This window comes from Poecilia reticulata, linkage group LG9 (genome assembly GCF_000633615.1).
Source record: "Poecilia reticulata strain Guanapo linkage group LG9, Guppy_female_1.0+MT, whole genome shotgun sequence".
Taxonomy (NCBI): Eukaryota; Metazoa; Chordata; class Actinopteri; order Cyprinodontiformes; family Poeciliidae; genus Poecilia; species Poecilia reticulata.
In genome coordinates, this window is record NC_024339.1 from 10,757,985 (window position 1) to 10,781,708 (window position 23,724).

At 39.7% G+C, this 23,724-nt stretch overlaps 1 protein-coding gene across 2 annotated transcripts in view; it reads right to left on the reverse strand.

The window, feature by feature from the left end:
• The window catches only part of znrf3 (zinc and ring finger 3), a 79,335-nt gene that overhangs the window by 4,760 nt on the left and 50,851 nt on the right, over positions 1-23,724 (reverse strand). Inside the window, exons 3-6 of one of the 2 annotated variants that reach the window (XM_017306852.1) lie at positions 6,829-6,903; positions 4,361-4,492; positions 2,736-2,843; positions 1,653-1,820 (exon numbers count right to left, since the gene is read on the reverse strand). In XM_017306852.1, coding sequence (XP_017162341.1) covers positions 1,653-1,820; positions 2,736-2,843; positions 4,361-4,492; positions 6,829-6,903 — 483 coding nt within the window. Of the gene's footprint in view, positions 1-1,652; positions 1,821-2,735; positions 2,847-4,360; positions 4,493-6,828; positions 6,904-23,724 lie in introns of both variants that reach the window. The other variant, XM_008417857.2, reaches the window with a different exon arrangement.

Here is a 23,724-nt window from a genome sequence, read left to right on the forward strand (position 1 = left end):
AAAGGAATTTGGAGACAAAAGCTGGAACAGTTAGAATGTTCTCCACCAAGAAGTCTCTCGTTGCCTTTAAAACTGTGTGGCTTAATACATGACTCATCTTCAAGCTCTTTTCCATCAAAGCCTTTGTTGCTTAGTTCACTCCTCAAAAACTGCTTTGATGCCATTCAGCCTTTTATATCGCCACTTCCTTCTGTGCAATCCTGGCGCCATGCTTTGTTGTGTTTTCTTCTCCTCACCAAAAAGACTCATAACCACAGAGAACACACACTCACAGACTCTGTGCCCCCAGGGGCAACAGGGTTTGTCCCTCCAGCATCCATGAATAAAGGATGAGCAATGCAGTTACAGTAAAACCCTAAAGTCCAAGACTGGGATACATATTTTGATTGTGACTCCATGGAGATTTAAAGAAGGCCGTGCTTAGGGGGTGCTGGGACAGGAAGTGTAATCACAGGCTGGTGTACTCTGGGCACCCCTTATCTCTCCAGGTGCTGTGAAAGGCTGAGCTACATGTCTAAAAAGGCGCCGGAAAGAACATCGGTAAAAAAAAAACCCTCAAGGCTGCAGTCCCCAAGCACATCAGGGGGACTTCCATTCTATTGTCCACTGCAGTTTTGTTTCATGTCTGCAGAATATGTCATGAACAGAAAACAAACTCAGTGGCTCCGTGAACACAAAGGTCAGCCGAACATTTAACGTAACTTGAAAAAGCCTCGACAGCCGTTGAACTTCTTTGTATTTTAATTAGTTTTAGTGATAACTGAAAGTAGAGAATGAAAGTAGAGAAAAAGGAATATTTGTAGATTTTTAAGGTGTATCTTGCATATCTAGAGACCTGCTCTGATTTTTCATCATTTCTTGGAAAATTGCTAAAGTTCAGTCAGACTAATAGAGCATCAGCAGACAGCAATTTTCAAAACTCACCCTGGACTTTTAATAGGCCATTGCAACCCAAACTTTTTTGTGACTACACCGTTGCAGAAATCGATGCAAAAAAAAGAAGAAAAAACAGATCTCCACATTTTTTACACTATGCAACAAGCTCACAATTTTGCCAAATTTTATTTTATTTTTTTGCAAAAAATGGTATATAAAAAAAACTTTTTAAGTGACAGCTAACTCCTATATGATGGCAGCAGTATTTCTTACATCTACTACACTATTGCGTCATTCGTACTTGATGTCAAGTTATAGTCTGTGATCAATATTGCGAGTAGCAAAAAGTCACATTTCCCATCATGCATTAAGTGAAAACATTGCAGAATCCCTTGCAATCAGAATCAGTAATTCGGATTGCAAAAAATAAAAATGCAACATAAAGTAATCAGGAAAATTTAATTTTAGTTTAATTTTGTTTAACCAGAGCAGCTCCTCCCACATGGCTTGTGATAATTTTCAAACACAATACTCATTCTTTTGGCTTTTTTCCCCCAATAATGGCATTTTACAAATCAACATACTTCTGAAGGTAATTGGTGGCACCGGATTTTAGAAAAACATGCATCATTTCTGTTTTACTTCAAAGCTTTTAACAACTTTCCCAAATTCCAGTGACACTTTTAATTATCACATGAACCAGCTGAAAGGACAAAAAGTATTTTTTTTAATCAAGCTTTATGCCACAACATCCATAAAACCGACTCTTTCCTTACCTCCCCATCGATGTATTTCTCCAGACAAATGGCGCAGTCAGAGGTGGAGCTGCTGCTCAGCGAATCAGAGGCTCCACAGCTGCTTTCGCGCAGACCCTTCCCTTTCGCCTTGAACTTGCGTGTCTCCATCTTTTCCAGCGCCTGGATGGCCATTCTGTTCATGGAGCTCTGCCGTACAAAGGGAAAAAAAAAATAAATATTTTTTTTTGTTTGAGAAAGTTTTGCTGAACCTACACAATCACTGCAAACATTCCCTAAAGCATTTATAAATGTGAGATCAGAACTATAGCAGAGAGAGGAGGTTATACGTTTAGACTTGCCCTGGTGACATGTGAGGAACATTCACAGAAGACGCATTAGGAGCCAGATGTCTAATTATCCTCCGTCTCTAATTTGCTTCCTGTAACCTTAACAGATAAATGACTTTGTAGAGGTCAAGTCATGAGTCATGTCCAACAGATTTGATGATTTAAAGCAGACGGCGACTCAAGAAAGAAATATTTCTGTTGACGATTAATTAAACCGCAGCGTGGGCGTTTCTGCCTTTTTACTCCATTGTGTGTAAGATAATTGCAGACGGTTAAGATGGAGACATCAGATCAACAATGAACTTTGGCCAAAACATCATTCCTAGACGAGGCTTTGAGGAAAGCTATGAATTACTTTTTACATTTACGAAATGAAAAAATGAAAACTGAGCCAGACACTGGTCAATCCCAAAGAGCGTCAGCTCACTCTTGAGGAAAATTAAAAATCAAAAGCAGGCAGCTCATGCATCCTGGCTGGATTACATTCGTCTTAACGGATGCCGCTGCAGGTTTCCTGCCCTGTCATGACATCTCTGTGTGCTTTGCGCCGTCAGCCGGCTTCTCATCAGCATTAATTAAATGCTAATTCCAATTCATGCATCTCGACATGAGCCTCCACTGAGAGGTTTTTGTCAACACACAAGAGGAATCCATCAGCGGCGGAGCTGCTGTCGCATGACTCGACGCCTGCAGTGGAGCTATTGTAGAAAAAAAAAGAAAAAAAAAAGACACGTGCTTCGGCGCTCACAAGTTTGTAGCCGAGTGAGTTACTGACCTGACTTCTCCTTTGCTTTAGTTTGATCTTGATGAGGAGGATGAGACAAACCAGCGACACCACGACAAAAAAGGCCAGGAAGATGCCCATGTCAAAATACTCCGTAGGCTGCTGTGGAAAAAACACATTTAAAAAAAAAATCAATGTTAGGAAGTTTCCACATGCAGCTCATAAAAAGGTTCATATTGACTGTGAAGACATATCTAATAATTTATATTCACTTTAAATATTTATTCCCTTATACATGTTCTGTGACAGAAATTTACACAAGTTACAACTTTGCCACGGTTCACACAACCAAATTTGACACGACTGAACAAACAAATCGGTATGGGGAAAAGAATGTGTACAATGCTTTGTTTAATCCTCTTTTTATTCAGATTTGGATTTCAGTTTTCTTTGGTAGAAGTGATTTGGTCATATTCGCCCAATCTGCCCAGCAACAGCTCATCAAATCTGTCAGATGTTGAGAAAATCTCCCTTCAGCAGACAGCAGAGATTTTCAGTCAAAATGAACTTGTTTTGATCCTTACTTCTGAAATGCCTCTTATTCTATAGCTTCAATCAGAAACTTGAACATGTTGGGAGAAAATGTACTGGTGGTTTGGAATAATTCCATCCTCTCAACCAGAAAGCCCGACATGATGCAGCCACCACCGTGTCAGGAATTGGTCAGGAATGGTTTCATCAGACTATCAACTCTTCCACCAGGTTTTGGGAGGTTTTAGATGCTTTCTTTGGAGGAAAAGGCTTCCTTCTTCCAACCATATGCTTTAGGCCATGAATATGAGAATAAAGAAGATTATACTCCCATGTAGAAAATGACTAATAATTGCTATAAATTCCTCGTCACCCTCTTGGCAGGAAGAGGGTGACATCAGCAGCGACATCAATTTTGGATGTTGCTGCTGTCCAATATTATTAATGACTTTTCCTTACAGTGCGACACAACACTAGATCTTTTCACTAAAGGATGACTGAATGCTGAAGTTTTGTCACACTGTTTTTTGTTTGTACCTTTCCCTTTAACAGATTTGTTTTTCAGTCATCTTGCGGTTGAAAAAAGTTTTGAATTTATTTTTTTGCTATGTAGCTTAACTTTGTAAGACAGATTACATTTTTTTTCTGTCAATTTTTCCAGTATTTGATCATTTGTGTTCCATTAAACTCTTAAAACTCGCTGCTTTGTTCTGAATTGAGTCTTAAGATCTAGAGTAAAAGGCGAATACTAATACTTCAAAGAAGTTCATTTTATTCCTCACCAGAAAAAAAAAAGGCCTTTTATCCCAGAATTTCATTATGTTAAGTTATTTGACCTCCAACCTTGCTGGCCTTTTATCAAATAGCCAAGCAAACAAACAGGCCTTTGACCGGCTGATATTAATCTGTCACAGAGCTGTGAAAAAGCCTTCAGCCTCGGGGCACCAAGCAACTCAGACGAAAGACGGAACGATTTCACAGCTGGAATTTACACGGGTTTCCTACATCTGAAACTTTCACCACCAGCATAAGCTCACAGACATTTTCCACGTCTTTGTCGTGATCCAACATGTGCTTCAGATCCGTCTCACGCGCGCTTGCAGCATCTTTGCTCTGAAGTTGGAGGCGTGGATGTGAACTCTTACCCTCGGCGGCCTGTGTTGGATCCGAGCTCGGGCCACCTTCTGCTTGTTGACGATGTTCATGAGCTTGACGGCGTCGTTGCCCTTCACGTAAACCACCGGCCGTTTCAGAGGATCCTCCGCAACCCGGTTGAGCTGGAGACAGAAGGAAAAAATACTCTTTATCTCAACAACATGCTGCTAATTTTGCCTGAGTATGTACAGCGAAGGGAAAAGATGAAAAAAAACATGGATCAGAAACTCCAACACCTTCTGAAATGATCTTTCTTTATTTAGCGCTGATAAAAATAATCAAATTACGACTTATAAATCTCAGGTGATTTAAAAAAACCATCAATATTGTAAAAAATAAGATAAAAGAAATTGTTTGACAATGACTTTAAAAGTTGGTGCTTTGGATTTTCATGTTCTTCTCAAATGTAAGCAATATTTGGGTGCAGCTCTTCATCTGATATGAACCTTTTGACCTCAGTTGAAAAAAAAATTGGCAACGACAAGAAACCACCTGTAGTTTTTTTATAGGGGCGATACGTATAACCACTTCACCTATGTGGTTAGACATAATGAAGTCTCACTCACTCAAAATATTTTGATATTACTCAGAAATATTACTATAAACCCTTCTCAACTGTCAAGTCTCACACTAAACAGTTAATGGTTCAGCTTTAGCCAAGTTGGTTGTGTCTCCGTTGGTAGTGCGTTCCTCACTATGTGGTCGACGCTCTGATGATGTCATTTTGTGCGTGCGCTCAGCTTCTCCAAAGTGTCTCGGTGTTTTTGTTGTGGGGTCCAGTGGACGCCGAATGTGCCGCAATTAATAAAAAGCTTTGGACATCAAGACTTGACCATGGAATTATGGTTTTGCCTCTTGCCAACTAATACAGTCTGATTGGGAAAATGGTGGTTGAGATATTGTTGTTGACATAAATCAACGGGCCAAACAACAAGCCAATCAAATTGCTTGTGCGCAATACCCAGCTAGGTCCAGCATGCACCAGTGTACCAGCATGTGTCTCTGGGTGGATCCAGAAAGGAAGAACTGTGCAGTATCTCACAAATCTTTCCTGCCAGAACGACTCTTTGAAGATATTTGGATACGACTTATGACAATATTTAATTTCCTGGATAAATAAGGAATTTTTCTAACCTTACCACAATTTTTGGTTTGTTTGCTACAAACAGATTGTTCCATATCATTAGTATTGTTTCTAAATATAATGTGTAAACATGGATGCAACAGATCATCTTCTGATCAGATGGAAATCACAGAGACACAAACCTATAAAACTGAATCGGAGGGTGTAAAAACACACACTCAACCTTTAGCATGCCTTTCATGCTAAACACGCCGCTGCATGAAACGTATGCAGCCCTGACACAGAGATGTGTCACAGCACAGAGTCTGACGTGGATTCATTTTATGAGGTGACATGACTGTGAGTACAAATGGTAACGTCTCCTCTCAGTTATCAGGTGAAACTGTGCGTAGGACAAAAGATATGGAAACCATAGCAACAGTTTGCCAGGCAGACTAGAAAGAATGAGTCAAGACTTTTCAGTCAGTCCCATCTGTCCTCCCTGTCCTACTTTCCCCTCTGCAGGTTTCATTTCTTCAGTTTGCATCTCGTTTAAGGAAAGTTTCTAACCTTCTAAGTTCTTGCAAAGCAGCCGTCGGCTTTGCATTATATGACAAATTTGGAGAGAGAAAAAAAACAAAAAAAACAAGGTCAAGTGTATTAACTTTACAAGACTTCATCTAATTTTGGCCCAGGGACCTTAATTCTCCCCGAGCTCCTCCTCCCTGCCCCTCGGCCTTGCGGCTCCTGTCTCTGCTGATCGCTCTGCTCTGACTGGAAAAGCCTCTCGGGGGAATTTAACACAGCCGCCCAAGCGCTGCCTTTCATGTGGTCTGCGCGCAATCCCTTTTATCTCTCAGCTACGCACTTTACGACCCAGCAGCAGAGAAGAAGAGGAAAGGAAAAAAACTCTCTCTCTCTCTCTCTCTCTGCAAGTCCAGGCCTGGCGTTGCAGGATGAATACCACAGGAGAATTCTTGTGACAAAGGCGCTCAAGGGAGCAACTGAAGCATTATGCAGCAAAGACATGGGAATCAGAAAGACTGAAAAGGGCAAGCATGTGGATGTGTGACAGCAGATTTATGTTACTGTACTGCATGCTTTGAGGTCTCAGGAGGTGAGGTAATGTTCTCTACCTGTGCAATTAAGAGCTTCACAGCGTTTGGTCATGGTCAGGGAGAAGCTAAGCTTGAATCCTCCAAAAGTGCGAGTTGTGGAGTCGAACAGCAGCAAAGAAAGTACATTGCTTAGACAAACAACACACATGCAGACGCGGCGAGGAGAGCAGGGCATGCGGCCAAGCTGCTTTCAGAAATAAAAAAAAAATGAAAAGGCCAAACAAGAAGGATTAAATGGAGAGAGTGAACGCCTGGGTGATTCTAGGTGTGTACAAACCTGATCGATGGCATCCGGATTCTCGGATACATCAAAGATGACGGCCGTGGCTCCGCGCTGCACTGCTCTCTTCGCCTGCCAACACAGAGCACAGGAGTAATCAGACATGAGCAACAAATGTGCACAACAGGTTGCATGATCAGCTGCAACCATCTTGCTTGTTAAACTGACAGCCACTAGAGGGCGCTGTCTCCCTGAGATTAACCCTCTACAAGCATGCCATGAGAAAAGAGAGTAATCAAAGAGAGAACCAACAGAGAGAAGTAAACAAGTCAGTGATTACATTTGCTGGGATGCACATGTGGCCCTTTGGTTCATTCCTCCAAAGTCCCGTGATGTCATCCCATGTAAATCAGCACCACATTAAGGCAAACCCATGTGACAGAAACCAAAAGCTGCCCCCCTCCACCCCCTGGCCAAAGCCAGGACTAACGCACCAATTTTCATGTGATGCAACCCTGCACGGCAAGAGAGGAATTTGAACTGAAGTCTTTGGAGCGCGCTCGGAAAAGTTGAACAAAGTTATCAGGGGTTTCCAGCTGTTAGAAAATGTGAGCGTCTTTCATGTGAGAGGCAGGAAAAGTTACAGCGCAGAGGCCCTTTTGAAGAGTTCTGCTACAGGCGAGAGATAAAAGAAACGCTTGCATTCGCAGAACCCAAGGTATCTCCTCGCAGAATCCAAATTGGCATTCCCTCGTCAAAAAGGAGGAAAGGAAAGGAAAGCTGTTGTTTTATCTTAACTCCTGCCTTCCCCAACCATCCTTCCTCAACCCTCTTGATTCGTACTGCCCTATTTAGACAACGTTTTGATGTCTGCTCTACAAGATCTAAAGGAGCGCAGCTAGGATCATATCCTGGTATTATCAAGTGCCCTTGGGTTCCTGCCAGCACTCTTAATAACTGGCGGGAAGAGGAGGGGGTGAGGATCAAAGTGACAAGGCGCAGCGCCGCGACTCTGCTGCCGCCTGGCTGGAGAGTGTCTCCACGCCAAGCTGCAGGCCAGCTGAAAAGGGGGGCGCGTGGCGGTATGTGTGGGTGAGGCTTTCACAGAGCGTGACGTTGATTCCTGAGGTGACGTTTTCAGAAATGTGATGCGGAGCAAGTTTCTGGACAATTTGTCCCAGAGAGGAACAGGTTCAAGGAATTAAAGCAAAAAGAAACTTCAGTGATGTTTAAGAACAAAGGAATTCTGAAAGATTGTATTGTTATTCATCGGGCGCTCATTCTTTTACCCCACGAAGAGAAGATACGATCTCCTTTTCAAGTCGGTTATCTCAAAGGCCTCAGTTATGCATCTCTAATGGTTGTTTCCAATCTAGGCAAGACTCAGCTTTTAGGTGATCATTTCACCACTTTGTCATTTCATACATGTGAATTTTTTGTCAACGAAAAGTCAACGTCGTGTCCCGACCTTGGGACAACTTGTGCCCGTTTTGTGGACGTTTCATACTTTGACGAGCAAAATGTTGTAATCTAGTCAGTTTACTACAAGAAAATGTGGTTACAGTTGCTGACCTTTGGAGAGGTCAAGAGTTATCCATCATACTTCAAACAGAATGGAGTTGGGATGCAAGGTAAAGTCTTAAGACATTGAACATCAGAGGTTTCAGGTTCCTCGCCAACTTGAACATCATCTGATATTTCGAAACATTTGATGAACTTTGCATCTTTTGAATCATCAAAGACTTGATCATATGTAAAGTGACTTTTGCTGATGGTCTGATGCAGCCTGCATCTCTGACCTCTTCTCGTCCTCTGAGGTCTTCTGGTCTACGGGTGTTAATGGTTCAAGAACACATCTTAAGACTTTAGACCAGCACAATTCACATGGATTGTGCTGCTTCTGTCTTTACACTTTTGGTTGTGTTGATTCTTTTCAGAAACACATGAAAACTAATTTATATAGACAAGGTTTTAGTTTGTTTTTGACTGTATGATATTTCTATGCCATATATGCTTTTTAATGCTTTTCTGTTTCGTCCTTCATGTTTTTATTTTCCTGCCTGTTTTTATAGTAGAGAACTTTGTGATTATGCAGAGCTGTGAAGTGTCTTAGAGCATTTCCTTACTATGACTAACACACAAAACACTCAGAGCTCTGGTTTGTACCTAAAAACAAATTAAGCCGTGAGCCACATTGTCTCCTGTAACCGTTCTGCATTTAACCTGAACTTGGCGTGACATGAAAAAAGAAAGACAGAATTTGAAACCTGTCATGCTTCAGACTGATCCATTTGACTTTTTCACCTGTTTAAACTGGCAAAGACTCCTTAGGGAAAAAAATAAAATAAAAATTCAAAGCTGAATCCAAGATCACATTTTGTGACAATGTTGTCAAACATCCGCAATGTTTACGTTGAAAATATATTTAATCAACTAGTTTTTTATTAGTTTATCATCATTTTATATCATCTATAAGTAAATTATGATATAATCTGCTCATCAAAAACAATTGGGCTGAATAGAAAAGTTACATAACCAAACCAACAGAAGGTCTCTGATATTGAGACGCATATTTATCATTATCTGTTGATTTAATTTTGAATGTAAACACATCACGACCCTCTGACTCAATTAGATTTCCCCTTGGTTTAATCCACAGAGAAGATGTTTATGAATCAGTTTTTCAGATCTCATTAAAGGCCAATTAACCCAGCAGGCCGATTCCATCTCTCCCAGCGGTAAAATCAGCGACACGCCATAAATACGAGCCTCCTGTTCCTTCGCTCCTCCACATAAACTAACATCACTCTTTTCATGCTTTCATCCATTTTTGTATTCGGAAAGTTCAAAAGAAGGAAGAGCGGAATCTCAGCTCGGCTTTTTCCTTCTCACCCAGTTTTCTCTCAGCTCCACACCGATGCTGCCCCCCCCCCCCCTCTCTCCATACTGCACATTTAATTCAGCACAAGTCTGCTGCTTTGATGTTAGCTCTCGCAGTTAATAATTAATAGCTCTTGGTAAGACGCTTTGAGAAGAAAGAGATCTCCCTCCTGAAGAATCTCCACTCGGGCAGGCCTGCGCTGCAGTGCAGGGACTTGCCTGACGACAACAAAAATGCACCCACAGGCAAACCTCTCCTCCTTCAAACACACGACACAAAACTACAACCTCGGACAACACAGGAAGGATGAACGCTGCTAAAAGATTGCTAAAAACCCAAACGCTTCAATGAACAAATGCCGTTTACCTCACAGCCTCAAACCAGCTATAGAGTTTCAAGTGGCAGCGTTCTTGTGTAAGGAGATAATGCTCAGGCAATTTGAGATGGCATTCAGTCTTCTGTGGAAAACTTTTAAAAAAGAAGAATCACTTAGGAAATGCAAGCCTTTATTCATACGCTTTTTATTGAGACCAAATGGGGATTTTTTATTTTTTATGTTTTGGAAGTACGGTCATTAAAATGACCAAGTGCTTCTCCTTGAAGACGACACTGAGACAAGATAGATGAAAGTTTCATAAAGTGAAGAATTTTGCAGTAATACTCAGATTTACAGATTCAGTTCTGAAAACAAGGGACTCCTCCTGCAACTTTTTAGCAAAGTTTGTTTTTTCCTTACAGTCATTGTTAAATAAAAACACGGATATTGGCAATAAAACACACAGAAACAGAGCTGTACATTATGTGTTGCAAATGTAAAATGATAGCAATATAAATACATTATAAAAATTGGAGAGACCTGCTTGGACTGCGACAAACGTTAGCCAATTAGCATGAATTAATTCAGCTTCTATGCACCACAAACTTCCATAAAACTGCAAAACAGCTGAAACACTGCTTGATAATTTTCAAGAATTTGTTTATCTACCAAAACAGTAGATGCAACCACATGTCACTTTATCAGCAAAACTGAGTTGTTTAGATAAAAATAATGAATTAAATATTTTTCCAGGAGTCTGTGGTTCAGAAAGACATCAACACTGTCAGGTATTTTATTATTTAGCGCAAAGAACCAACAGAAATTCATTCATTATCGCATATCACACATTTTCCTAATATCACGAGGAAGCTGAAATGAAAAAGCTGAGATTGAAAGTGCAACCTTGCTACTTCCAGATGAGTTGAGTCTGAAAGTAGCAGCCAGGAGCTGCTAATGTACTTCATGAGATGATCGTCATTATTTGTGAACTCCATAAAAGCGGTTCTCAGCCAGTTTGCCGTTTTAGAGCATACATGTTGGTGAGGAACAATTGTTCATGTGGTGATTTCCAATCTATTTAGACCCATCAGTCTACTGAGAGGAAGAGTATTTATAGGTGGAAAAAGGTTGAGGGCAGAACAACTTGTTCTCCTTCGTAAAAATATAAGCTTACATTAGGAAAGCTCATATTTTGTCATGATGTATGACATGTTTGGTGAAAGCCAAATACAGCATATCTGGTGGTAAACATTTTTGCCAAATGTCAAACACGGTGGTGGAGGGATGATGCTGCAAGTCAATCTACTAAGTTTCTTTACATCAAAACATTTTTGAACTTTTTTGAATAATAAACCAATCTTGACTGGATTGTTTGATAACTAGGATCACTTGCAAAGTGTGCATGACTGAACTGAATTGATTTTTTTGTTAGTTTTTTTTAAATCTTGATATGATTGGTGATATTTAAGCAAACTGAACTGAAGTGAGTGATTATTTGGGCTTGTTTTGCAAAAACAGGACCTTGGAATCATTGAGTCAACCACAAACTCTTTGTTTCAGATGAAATGTGAGGTTGTCTGTCCAACAACTGATAATCAATGAGACAATGACTCCAAACAGCTGCAAATTTACAAGACAAAAAAAAGGAAATATTTGGCGTTTCAACAATCTAGTTCAGTTGCATACCACAACGTCACGTAATGCTTTATTTGCACATTTTAGTGTTAAATAGAGTTGTTTTTAATTCTTTTCATTTTTTGAGTGAACTCCACTTTTCAAAAATAACAAAAATGTGCATTTTTCCTATTTTCTTTTTTTACATTAACACTTCATTTGGATTTAGCCTCAAGATCTTTCATCTCATCTGCATTTAGCAAAATGTGATAATTTGATGACAAACTTGTAAAGTCATCTACAGCGCCACCTGCTGATGAACTATTGCAGTCTGCGCTGCTCACCTGATGCACAGTTGTAATTTACCATCACCTGTATGTGCAGCCTGGTGCTGAAATCCTTGCATACCTGTAATCTTGTAATAATCCAGATGTCATGGAAACCACTGCTGGTTGCCAGTGATACTAAACACAAAAACAAGAAGTTTCCCCATCAAAAATCAAAAATATCATTGATGGGAATTAATATATCCGAGTGTTGTGCCAATTTCTTTCACACCACTAAAACTGAACACATTCATACTCACTAATTATTCTGAAACAATTTCATAGTCAAATTATTATCCTAATCACGTATCAACATTTTTACAAAACAAAGTGTTTAAACATGCATAGATCATCATGACGATGTGTCATGTAGTGATCTGGAAATGTAACTGTAGAGCATTTGCAACCTGACGTTTAACTCCAATGTCATTCTAATGACGTTAAACTGTTATAAAAAAATGCAGTCATTTCTGTATTTTCATGGAGATTGGCGCCAGAGACCTCCATGAATCTGAAAAAGTCAAGCTGCTATAAACACTGGATGATTGTTTAAACTCGAGTGTTGCCACAAATCCTAACTCATGAAACGCTGAGACAAAATGTGCTCAGATATACTTAAAACTGCAGCGGTCAGGTGTGACTGCATTAAGCTGTGACTTTTTCCTTCATCTATTCTGCACCCACAAACTCTTACTCCCTGCTTGCATCAGACCTCTGCTGAGTCCCAGCAGGAAACGGATACAGTTTACAAGATGAGTGCATGAGTTTTCTGTTTGAATTATGTTTAAAGCCATGAGGAATATGATGTAGAAATACATTTTCAATAGCAGGTCTTCATAGAGATATGTGGGCAGCACACAAAAAACACAGCAGTCACCACCCTCTCAGCTTTAAGGGAAAATATCGAAGCTCTTTCTGCATTTTTATGTTTTTACATCTTTTATTTGCTTTGTGTGATATCAGGGAGAGGTTTGTTCAGCCCAAAGTGGACATTTTCAAACAATAACATGTTTGTGACAAATCGACATAAATTTGGATAGAAAGTTACAAAAAAAAAAAAAAGAGATAAAACATCATCTTTGGTCTTTAGTAGAAGGTGAACTCTCAAACTAATCTGTGTGACCTGAAGAGGCGGTGTGGAGGGGTGGGGGCTTCTCAGGCACTTCAAAACACTGCCGGCTTAGCAAACTGCCCACTGGCCCGAAGGCATGAGAATTAGGGAATGATCTTCCCAGAGCGAGCAGAAAAACCACAGCAGAAAGTACTAAGAGCCCAGTCTAGACACAGAGAAAAATGAAAGCTATGTTTAGCATCCCTAAGTAAGCCCGCCAGCTTGTAAGATCTGAGGGAGAGACGTTTTCGCTCGTCTAGAGAGAGACTTTTCTCAGCCTTGCACCCTATCCATCACTCACACGGACAAAGGCTTCTCGGATTTCACACACCTGCAAAATAATGTATTTAGTTATGAACACATGAACAAGAGACTTGCTGAAATCCAGACAAACACACACAGATACACCTGCAAAGCATGGCCGACATGCTTGTTCCTTTATCACATTACTCCCTCCGTCTTCCCTGCTTTCTTTTCATCTGCTCTTTTCTTTTTTTCCTCCTCCTCTCCATGCGTTCCCTTCCCTCTCTCTGCACTGCTATAATTAAGGCAATTAAGTCTTCAGAAGACTCTCCACTGCTATTATGCCGTAATTTCATGTTGCCTCCTGGCTTTACGGTTTATTAAAAGATAAAGGCATACTTTTCTCCCATGGATTTTCTCATATGTGGTCTCTCCTCCTCCTTTTCCCCCTCTATCCATGTCGCAGCAGGCGAGTGTGCCAAGGCATTATTTTCATTCAGCTAAAATAAAAATCCTGCTTTTCAAACGAGAAAGCAAAAATGAGAGCTGCTGACTTTTGTTTTTTATGCTCCCTCATGAAGTCATCAGTTGTCCAACATCCAGTCAGACGACATTAATCACTCCGTTTCTTACTGTTTGATGTTAGCACATAATGTTGATGTGTCATAGCATGTTGTTTTTTAATAATTTATATTGGCTGCGGATCATTTAATCAACAGGTTTGATACTTGTTCTGCTGGATCTGCTCACTTGCAAGCTGCAAAGTGAAGGACTTTCCCGTTCCTGCGTTCGCTGCAGCCGTTTTTGTGAAGGCAAATAACCTTTGAATCAAACCTGCTAGTAATGACTTTTTATGAATCCATTTTTAATCAGATGATGAGAAATATCTTGGAAATGTGGAATCTTACAGGAGTGAAAGCTGGGTGACTCCTACGTCTGACTGTAGGTTTTGACAATTCTTGCATAGTCTCAAACTTTTGAACTCTTTTTTTTTCCCCGTTTAATATTAATGCTGTCGTTCCTTCACTTGAGATATTTTAAAGTAATCTCTTGGAGAGTCTGATGCATCTTTTCTTCTTAAAAATCCTCTCCTGTGGCCTACCGGTGAGCGTGTCTCCTCAACACTAGTGATGGGTAAATGAGGCGTTTCGACTCATAGCAACACTGTATTGATACTGTGTCGATACTGTGTCACTCAATACTGACATCTGCTGGACATTAAAAATTCCTACAGGCAAAGTAGTGATTTCATGACCTAGTCTATACAATAGGATTTAAGTCTTTGTATTTTATTGAATATTATATGTTGTATTATGTCACATCTTCAGTTACATTTAAAATATATTTGATATACAGTCAGTAAAGAATGTGAACATGTACCATAAAGTGAAAATTTAAGTGAATGTGTTTGGAATGAGGATGCATGGACTGTTTTTTTCCAACACATTTTTATTAAAAAAAAGTTTTTACAACTTTTTGAAATTGAACCTGTTACGCTTTTTTGACAAAACTTCTGCTGTAGAAAAAAAATTAAGTAAACTCTACATTTACAGCGAACCCTTGTTTTTCGGTTGCGTTCCGAAAATAACCCGTGAGGCGAAATCCGAGAAGTAGTTACCCTTTAGTTTTTACTACATATTTATTATAAATATATACTACGTATATATTTATACTACACAGCATAAATAAATACTCTACATTGAAACCAAAGAACAAAACCTGTTTTCAGGTCAGCGGATGTGCGTGTGCATCAATCGGGCCTTATTAATGTGATCCGCAGTCATGTCATTAAAGCGTCTCCTCCAACCTGCACCGCCAGATTCACAGCTGTATCTACGGCAGAGCGACGGATCTCATCAAACGAGCCTCCGGTCGGGTTTTGCGCTGCCTCTGGCCACAGCTGTTTCGTTTTTTTTTTTTCCCAGCAGACATTGAAAGTTTCAGTTTCCATCTCCTGAATGGCCAATCTGTATTAAACACCGTAACGTTACTGGCACTCAGGTAGCGCGGAAACTGTTTTTACCAATCATATGGTCAATCAGGACGAAGAACACTGGGGAAAAAAAAAACTGCACAAAAAAATTTGCGAAGCAGCAGCGATACCGTGAAAAGTGAACCGCGTTACAGCGAGGGTTCACTGTATATGAAATAATTTATCAAAAGCAACTGAGTAATTTGTAGAATGGCTGCATATCTGAGTTTATCTAGGTGTATCTGGGACTTCATTCTCATGCTTGGCCTCATAATGCCTCAGCATTTAAAAAGTGGATTTATTTAAATAAGACAGTTTAGTTAAACATATGCGACACTTAACCTGCAGAACATAATATAAAAGTAAACTAAAAGTCAGTTTCAGCTGAATTTGACAAGAACCGGATGAAACGACTAAATGAAAACACATTTATTTTCCAATATAAGATCAAAATGGTCCCACACTGCGGAAACATTTCCTTTGAAGCTGCTCCATAGATGACAATGTAAAAGATCAAGAATTTGTTTGGCAAATGCTTTTGACAGATTCGCTTCCTTATAAACATAGTTTGGCATCCAGTGTCATTTCGAAACAGTTCCTGTATTGGTCACGTGACTTGCTGAAACCAATACGCGCACCGACACAGGTGTTGGTCTATGGCAGGGGTGCCCAAAGTCGGTCCTCGAGGGCCGGCATCCTGCATGTTTTAGTTCTCTCCCTGGTGGTTGTAACAACCTCCTCAGCAAGTCTATGTTCCTCTTAGGCCACTAATGAGCCATCATTTGATGCAGGTGTGTAAAACCAGGGAGAGAACTAAAACATGCAGTATGCCGGCCCTCGAGGACCGACTTTGGGCACCCCTGGTCTATGGGCTTGACGCATGCGCCGGCGCGTCGGTGTTGCTGGACCCATCACTACTCAACACCTCTCCTCTTAAACACTGCATACAAACTGAAGGTTTCCTGAATATGAGGAAAACAAAGATGGTTTGAACCACTGTGGTAACCCTGTGACCACCATTCTAATATCAAACATGCACACAGGAGGCAGGGAGAGAAAGTGAACGGTGAACTGGTCACTGCTGCTTCTAAGTGGGAATGACTGACCTAAAATTGGCTGCAAGACTCCGGCTTTCATTCCCAGAGACCAATAAAATGTTGACGCAATAGGACTAAAAGTAAAATGTCCCCACAAGTCAGGAGTTAATGGGCTCGTCTCGTAAATATGGCACATAATCATTCAGAAACCCAGGCAAAATTCACTCACTTTCCCCCCATATAAACTAAAACAAATGACTGAATATCCACCAAGAACACTGAGTCCATATTTTCTTCTATTTTGTCTGTTATTTGAGGAACTTTTCTCTCTGATGATGGTTCTAATATAATTTTGAAGAAATGCTTGAGCATAAGTAGTCAGTGTTTTAGCTACATTTTTTCCAGCATTCAGAAAACTTTTCACTAAAGTAGCAATCTGATCCCTAGCAAGCCAACTCTGAGCAAACATGTACCCTAAGCTGCCAGCTTGACTTTGGTGTTGGTTTCCAGAAGCACAATTGAACCACAAAAGTCCAAATGCAAAACTAGAACCATTAGATGTAGTTAGCTCGACTTTTACGCAAAATCATTTCAATATGAGAAAAGGATTTACTTTTTAAACAATGTACATTCACTGACGCAAGTTGCTAAGTAAGGAAAGTGTCAAAGGTTGTTTTAAAAGTAAGATTACGCAGATGATACACGGTTCTACATTGCTATGTCACCAGATGACTCTGAACCAATCCAAACACCAAACAGATGGTTAGAACAAATTATTGCGTGGGTGTGCCAAGGTTTCTGAATTTCTGAAGTTATTATCTTCGGACCTAAAGAAGAACGATCAAGATTGGCACATAGCTCCAGTTCTTACAGATAGAAACCAGAGATCAGGTCTGAAATCTGGGTGTAGCGATGGACTCAGACCTGAACATTCAGAGACACATAAAGATAATCACAAAGTCAGCCTTCTATCACCTGAAGAAGAACTTCCCTAAAAATATATTTAAGAAACTCATCCATGTGTTTATCTTTCGTCAAGTCGTTTACTGCAACAGTCTCTTCACAGGTCTTTTCAGAAGATAAGAAAGTATCTGAGCAAGAATATGAAAAATAAGAACTGTTGATCTGAAAGACAGATTAATGTCTGATACATTTTGATGATCAGATGTGACATGCACTGGAACATTTAGTAGTCATGGTAAAGGCAGTTAGCGATGTTAAATTAAATTTGTTTGGGTAAAAAAAAAAAAAAAAAGTTTAAACAAAAAACACCTACTATAATATAAAAAGTGAACAAACAGAAAAAGCTGCAGAGTTTTTGTACAGAAATCAATACTTTCATATAAAGTGTTGAAGTTTATGTAATATTTTGAGTTACAGGCATATAAGCCACAGGTTAAAAAGTTTCTCTGTGGTAAAAATTGACTTATTCCCAAAGAGACGTGGAGCGACAGATCTGAAACGTAACCATGCAGAGAAACCAATCCAGCCAAGACTGCAATGATTCACTCCTGTCTGTACCAACCAGTATGCACACACTGCTACAAAAAGTAAAGCCAGTCTGTCCTGCAGTGATACCAGTCAGGAGGGAGAACCCGTTCTCATGGGTGGTTTAAATCCCCAAACGCAGGGAGGAGCTGAGCAACAAACACAAAACCACATGAAGACTTTTTGGAATCGGTTTTCATCAGAGGTTCAATTCTGGACGCTTCTCCACTTCTCCAAATCCACAAATTGTTAAAGCTAAAAAAAAAAGAAAAAAAAAAAAAGAGAAATCACTCACTACACATTTTGTTTGTCTCCATTTCCAGTTCAGGCTTTCTTCAAAGCTCAGCTAAGAACTTAAACAACAACCTCGCTCCTGTTCTGCATCTGCCTCAGCGCACAATATAGGGTGGCTATTCTCCCAACATTGCGTAACATCAATTATACAAGTGAACTGTGCGATCAAAATGTGTTTTTGCACAGGCGTGCATGCATGTGTGCGTGGAGGCACCTCTCAGGAGGCCTGCCAGTGTAACTTGGCAACCAGCCGGCCCCATTAAAGAGTTCAGGGAGGGAGAGAGGTGTACTGAGAGGTGCCTTCTCTCATCATAAGACATGTGTTTGGTACTTGTGTTACAGTGAAACTTATGAGCAATATTAAGTCTTGAAATAACACTGAGGTGACAGAAATGAAGCTGCTCTGCCAGATTTTCCAAAACGTGTCCAATTTGAACAGAAAGTTGTCTAAACTGGGTAATTTTATTATACTATATTCTACTATAAATGAATTGTTTCTAATCTAATCAGAAGTCTTTGCAAGTCTTAGATGTTACTTAGAAAAAAAGTCCATTAAAAGATCATCACATGCTGAATCTCTACAGAGTATATAGGGCAATGTGCAGTGGGTAATTCTCAGCATGTGATTGCCACTACTAATTATAATTACATCAGCAGATCAAATGTTTGCCAAGCATAACTTCCTGTCACATGTCCTTATAGAAGAAAGTTTTTCTCAGATTATTGCTATGGCAGCTATAATCACTAGAATAAACATTGTATATTAGGAATTTTAAAAAAAGAAGAAATTAATGAGCGCCGCTGCAGCTACTAGAAAAATCCTACATAGATCAGTTTTCTATTATAGCCTGATTGCTAAATTGAAATAAAATATAATTATAAATTATCAGTTTAAATAAGAAGCTGATGAGGAATAAAAGAACCAGAAAGTTGGAAGAAAAGTGAATAAGCAACTTTACTGGAGTTTATCTCACCTTTTTCAACAAAAGTACATTTTGATTTATAAATTACATGGATAGAGATAAAACCGTGGGGCTTCAACATTAAAATATCACAGATAAATACCAAAAAAATCTTAAAAAACAAATTGTGATTGAGAAAAAATATAAAAGTTATTAAACTGTCAGTACAGTCTATAAGCTTCTTCAGCCAGTATAAAACTTTTGTTCTTTTCAATACTATTTAGCAAAACTGCAATCATTTTTTTTATGTCGTATTAAATTTCATATGCAGCTCTGGAACAAAAATTAAGAAACCACTTAAAATGATCAGTTTCTCTGATTTTACCTCTTATGAAATGAGTAAAATGAACATTATTCTTTCAATTCTATGAACAATTGAAAATGAGAAATGGTGAAAATAATGATGCAGTGCTTTCAGACCTCAAAAAATGCAAATAAAACAAGTTCATATTCATTTAGAAACAACAATACTAATGTTTTAACTCATTAGATGTTGGGGTGGATTTAGCTTGAGAAAACCAACATGAGCTAACATGCTCCACCTAAAACAAAAATCCCATAAATATTGGCAACATTTTCTGCACATAAAGAAAATATGCTGGCTTTGTTATTAAAGCAAAATCAAAACTATGGTATATACCTTGATCGTATTTTGGGGGATAAAATATATCCTAATTGCTGTTTAGTGTACAAACAAGACATTCTGAGTTGCATTGAAGTGAAAGTTAAACAAATGTTTTGGAGATCGAAACCCAACAACTGATTGGAGAACAAAGTTCACCAAGTTTCAACATCAAATGAACCGGCGCAGAGCTTTAATCAGGAATTATGTGAGAAAAGAGAGAATATAAATCAGGGCTTCATGTTGGATTATTGGTTAGCATTATGACCACACAGCGAGAAGGTTTTCTCCTTGTTTTCTCTGAATACAGTAAAAAAAAACATCCATCTCATCCACTGTGCAGTCTTAATCATTTTGATGCTTAATTTATTTAACTTGGGAGACTGAACTCAGAAGTTCTTATAAAGTGACACATATCAAAGTTTGTTCAAGCTCAGAGTTAGATTTTCTTTTTAAGCACTTTTACTTTCTAGAACCCACGTTTTTCGGGAAGAAGTGGAGCGTGATGTTAGTTCTTTCCGAACTCATGAGATTGGATAAACATAAAGTGATGGATGAGTCTCCATCCCTTGATTCCACCTTCCTGAGCAGCGCAGAGTCGTTTACATCTCTAACCATAAGCTTTTCTTCTGCTTTGTGCACCGCAGGAAGCATTTCCTGCCTTTCTCCGAGCGCCTCGATGTCTTTCAGAATCGCTCACACACAAAAATAAGAGCGCAGATGCAAATTCACAGACTCAGACCGCCACTAATCAACAAGCCCTTCAGTCTTCCCTCTCCCGCTGCCCATCATTCCCGTCCTGCTGAGAACAAACGCCGAGCCGGGAGGAGCGGACAACCGCTAATTAAATTTCCTCCTCTTTTCCTCCCTGTCCCCTTCCACGTTGTTTTGTTACCGGTTTTGGTCTCTGGTCTTTTGTGAGTCACAGGAAAAACAAACATGATTTCCGGCGAGGCCCAGGAACACTACTCTTTAAGTGCCCTTTTCTCCTCCTACTGACTAAACAGGAGTTCTTTGGAGAAAAGTGGCCTAAGTCTCTGAGACGTTGACAGATGAACAGCATTTTTTCCTTGTTTTCTTGAGCAGTTTTTGTGGAGCATAATTCTCGTTATTGATTGATTGAGTGTTGCTACCCACCACTTTATATGAATTCACAGAATTCGTTTATATTTCTGAACTTGTAATAATATCTAATTGTGGGCTGAGCTTCTCCTAGAAACAGAAAGTTTTTCAAATGTTTTCAAACAATGACAGACATAGAAATTAGAAAACAAAACCAGAAGCATGGGAAGAATATTGCAGAAGCATATTATGGTTGAAAACATGCTAATCGAAAACATGCTAATTTTTCTTCTCTGACTAGAAAGTCAAGCTGAAAAATTACTGTTTTTCCCATCAAGTCACTACAGAAGAATCTGAATGTCTGTTTTTACTGTAAATAAAAACAAAATTAAAAAAATCCCACTTCTTTCAGTATGTAAACAGGTCAACAAACTTTAATGTGCTGTTTGTTTTGAGCTTAGTAAAAATCAGATAAAGTTAGGGATGTTTAAGTTCATGCATAAAATAAGGACAATCACCTTTGTTTCACTGTCTGGTTCAAAACTTCAAGGTATGTGCAACACATTTTTCTTTCCTCTTTGTGTAAACATTGTTGTTACCGATCAATGAAATGTGACCAATTTATATTGCGTTTTAAAAAAAAAGAAGAAAAATCAGGTCAGAACTCTAAAAACCACAGTTAATGTGCATGTCTGTAACAGATTGTAATTCTTGTTTTATAGTTTTAACTGAAGGCAAGTCTTTTCAGATACTTAAAGATAAAGTCAGTGGTGGCAGTTTGAGATGATTATTCTTATGCAAATAAAATCCAAACACAGATCTCAGTCAAGCCAAGCCATCTCCACAAACTGACACTTTTCCTTTACTCCTAATTCGTCTGAAGTCAGACGATTCTCACTAATCTCCCTCCACCTAGAAGCTGCTGAAGGAAACCGTGTCCCTCCCTGCTGCAGGCAGAAGCTGCTGCCTCTGCTGCTGGTGCCTCGCTCTCTTCAAACATCTGTCCAGCTGCTGCCTGCTGTCGTCTCTGCCTGGGCGAACAGCAGAGAAGTTCAGCCTCATTTTACACTTTACGTTTTGATTCTCACTGGACAAGCCAACCAGATGAGTTCCAGTCATCGAGATCAACCAAACCATTAACTGTTTGAGCTGAACAACAAGAAAATAAGCACAGGCAGAAGCAGCCTGGCTCAGGCAGATCAGGACCAGCTTCCTTCTCACTGACGGCTCAAAATCGAAGCAGCAGAGCGAGGTATATCGTTTTTAGTTCATGAACTCATCTAAATCAGAACTGGCGTCTGCATTAGTCACACTTCAGGCCTACAGCTAGGTTAGAGGAGGCTACTACAAAGTTAATTTAGCTCATCCTCCTTGAACAAAGTGATGTTACGCACCAGAACATGCACAGAAGCATTTATAGAGGTGGAAACAGACACTAATTGAGAACGCACTGCTATTTTTCTGCTTTTAGTGGTGAATGACAGGCTTGAATTCTTCCAGTGGAAGCATTAACTGATCACAAAGCAGATGACAGCATGAAAAAACTGAGGAAAAGGATTTTCATTTCATTAGGGTTGCACCGATTACAGTTTTCTGATCCTTTAAAGCCGACCCGACGATTCCGATTTTACCCAATAAATGTTTTATTTTTGTCTGAAAACGTTGGTAAGAGTGTGGCGACTATTGTTAATCACACACATGCAGACATGACCTGGTGGGCCTGCTGCTGAATCCAAAGTCTCACTCTGCACTAAACACTTTGTTGGATATGAATTTAAGATATCTGGTATGTTGTCGTTTCATTTTTTGTGAACTGTCCAACAGATTGGTCAACAACTGCACACATAAGAGGGACGACTCCCCGAAAGCTTCATGAGGCATTCCTGTTTGGCCACCGTCAACAGAAATAGTAAATCATGCAATAATGGCAGCAGGATTTATGCATCTACAGTAGAAGTGGTGAAGACGACATGCTGGAGTTAAAGCCAGGCAGATGCGCTGGTCTGAGTATTTCAGAAACTGCTGACCACACACAACCTTATCTCGGTTTTTCAGGAAATGGTTTGAAAAAGAGAAAATATCCAGTGAGTGGCAGATCTGGGACAAAACATTCCTTGTGGACGTTAGAGATCAAGAAAATGGGCAGACTTTTTTTAGATGATAAAAAAAAAACAAGCAACAGGTCAAATACACGCCTGAAAACTAAGATATGCAGCTATGAGGACTGTAGCGTCTACCGTCTCCACCCAGCGCCCCAAAAGAACAATTGCTGAACTGCAAAGTTACTAGGTGTCACTTCTGTCAACCAAGAACAGGATTTACAAACTCCTCTATTGGAGAGGAGTCTTAAGCTTAGATTCAAAATGCAGATTCAGGTGTCAACGCCATAAAAAGTATGGATCATTCTGCCTTGCATCAACACTTCAGACTGATGGTTGTGACCTCCATCCCCTTGGTGACCACAGTGCACCAATCCCTTCTCAGAGTACCAGGTAAAAAAGTTAAAATGACCTCAACAGTGAAATATTGATCCAACAGAGCAGGATGCACTGGAACATCAGATCTGAATCATAGACAACAAATCCTCATCAACTTGATGCCATCATGTCAAAATGAACGAAAAAAAATATAAAACATTGTTGAATGTATGCCATGAAGTAGTAAGGCAGTTCCAGCAAAGTGCTTCCCATAAAGTGGCTGGTAATTGTAAATGCAAGAGTTTTGTCACTCGCAAAATACATCTTAGGAGTCAGATAATTACCCAACGAAAGATTTATCATGTGTTCCCACATTTCCGCCGGGTTCCCTTAATTGTATTGTCATATTGGGCTCTAATAAGTAAGATCCCCACTCTCTGCCAGACACATTCCCGTTCTCCGTCCGCTTCCTATCTACATGTTTCATTTCTCCTCTTCCATTACCTCACCATCTTAAAGTGCAGCCAGCTCCGATGTTGCCCCCATATATCCGCACACACATCGTCTGTTTCCCTCCACCGTTTCCAACTTTGCCGCCCTGGCACGAC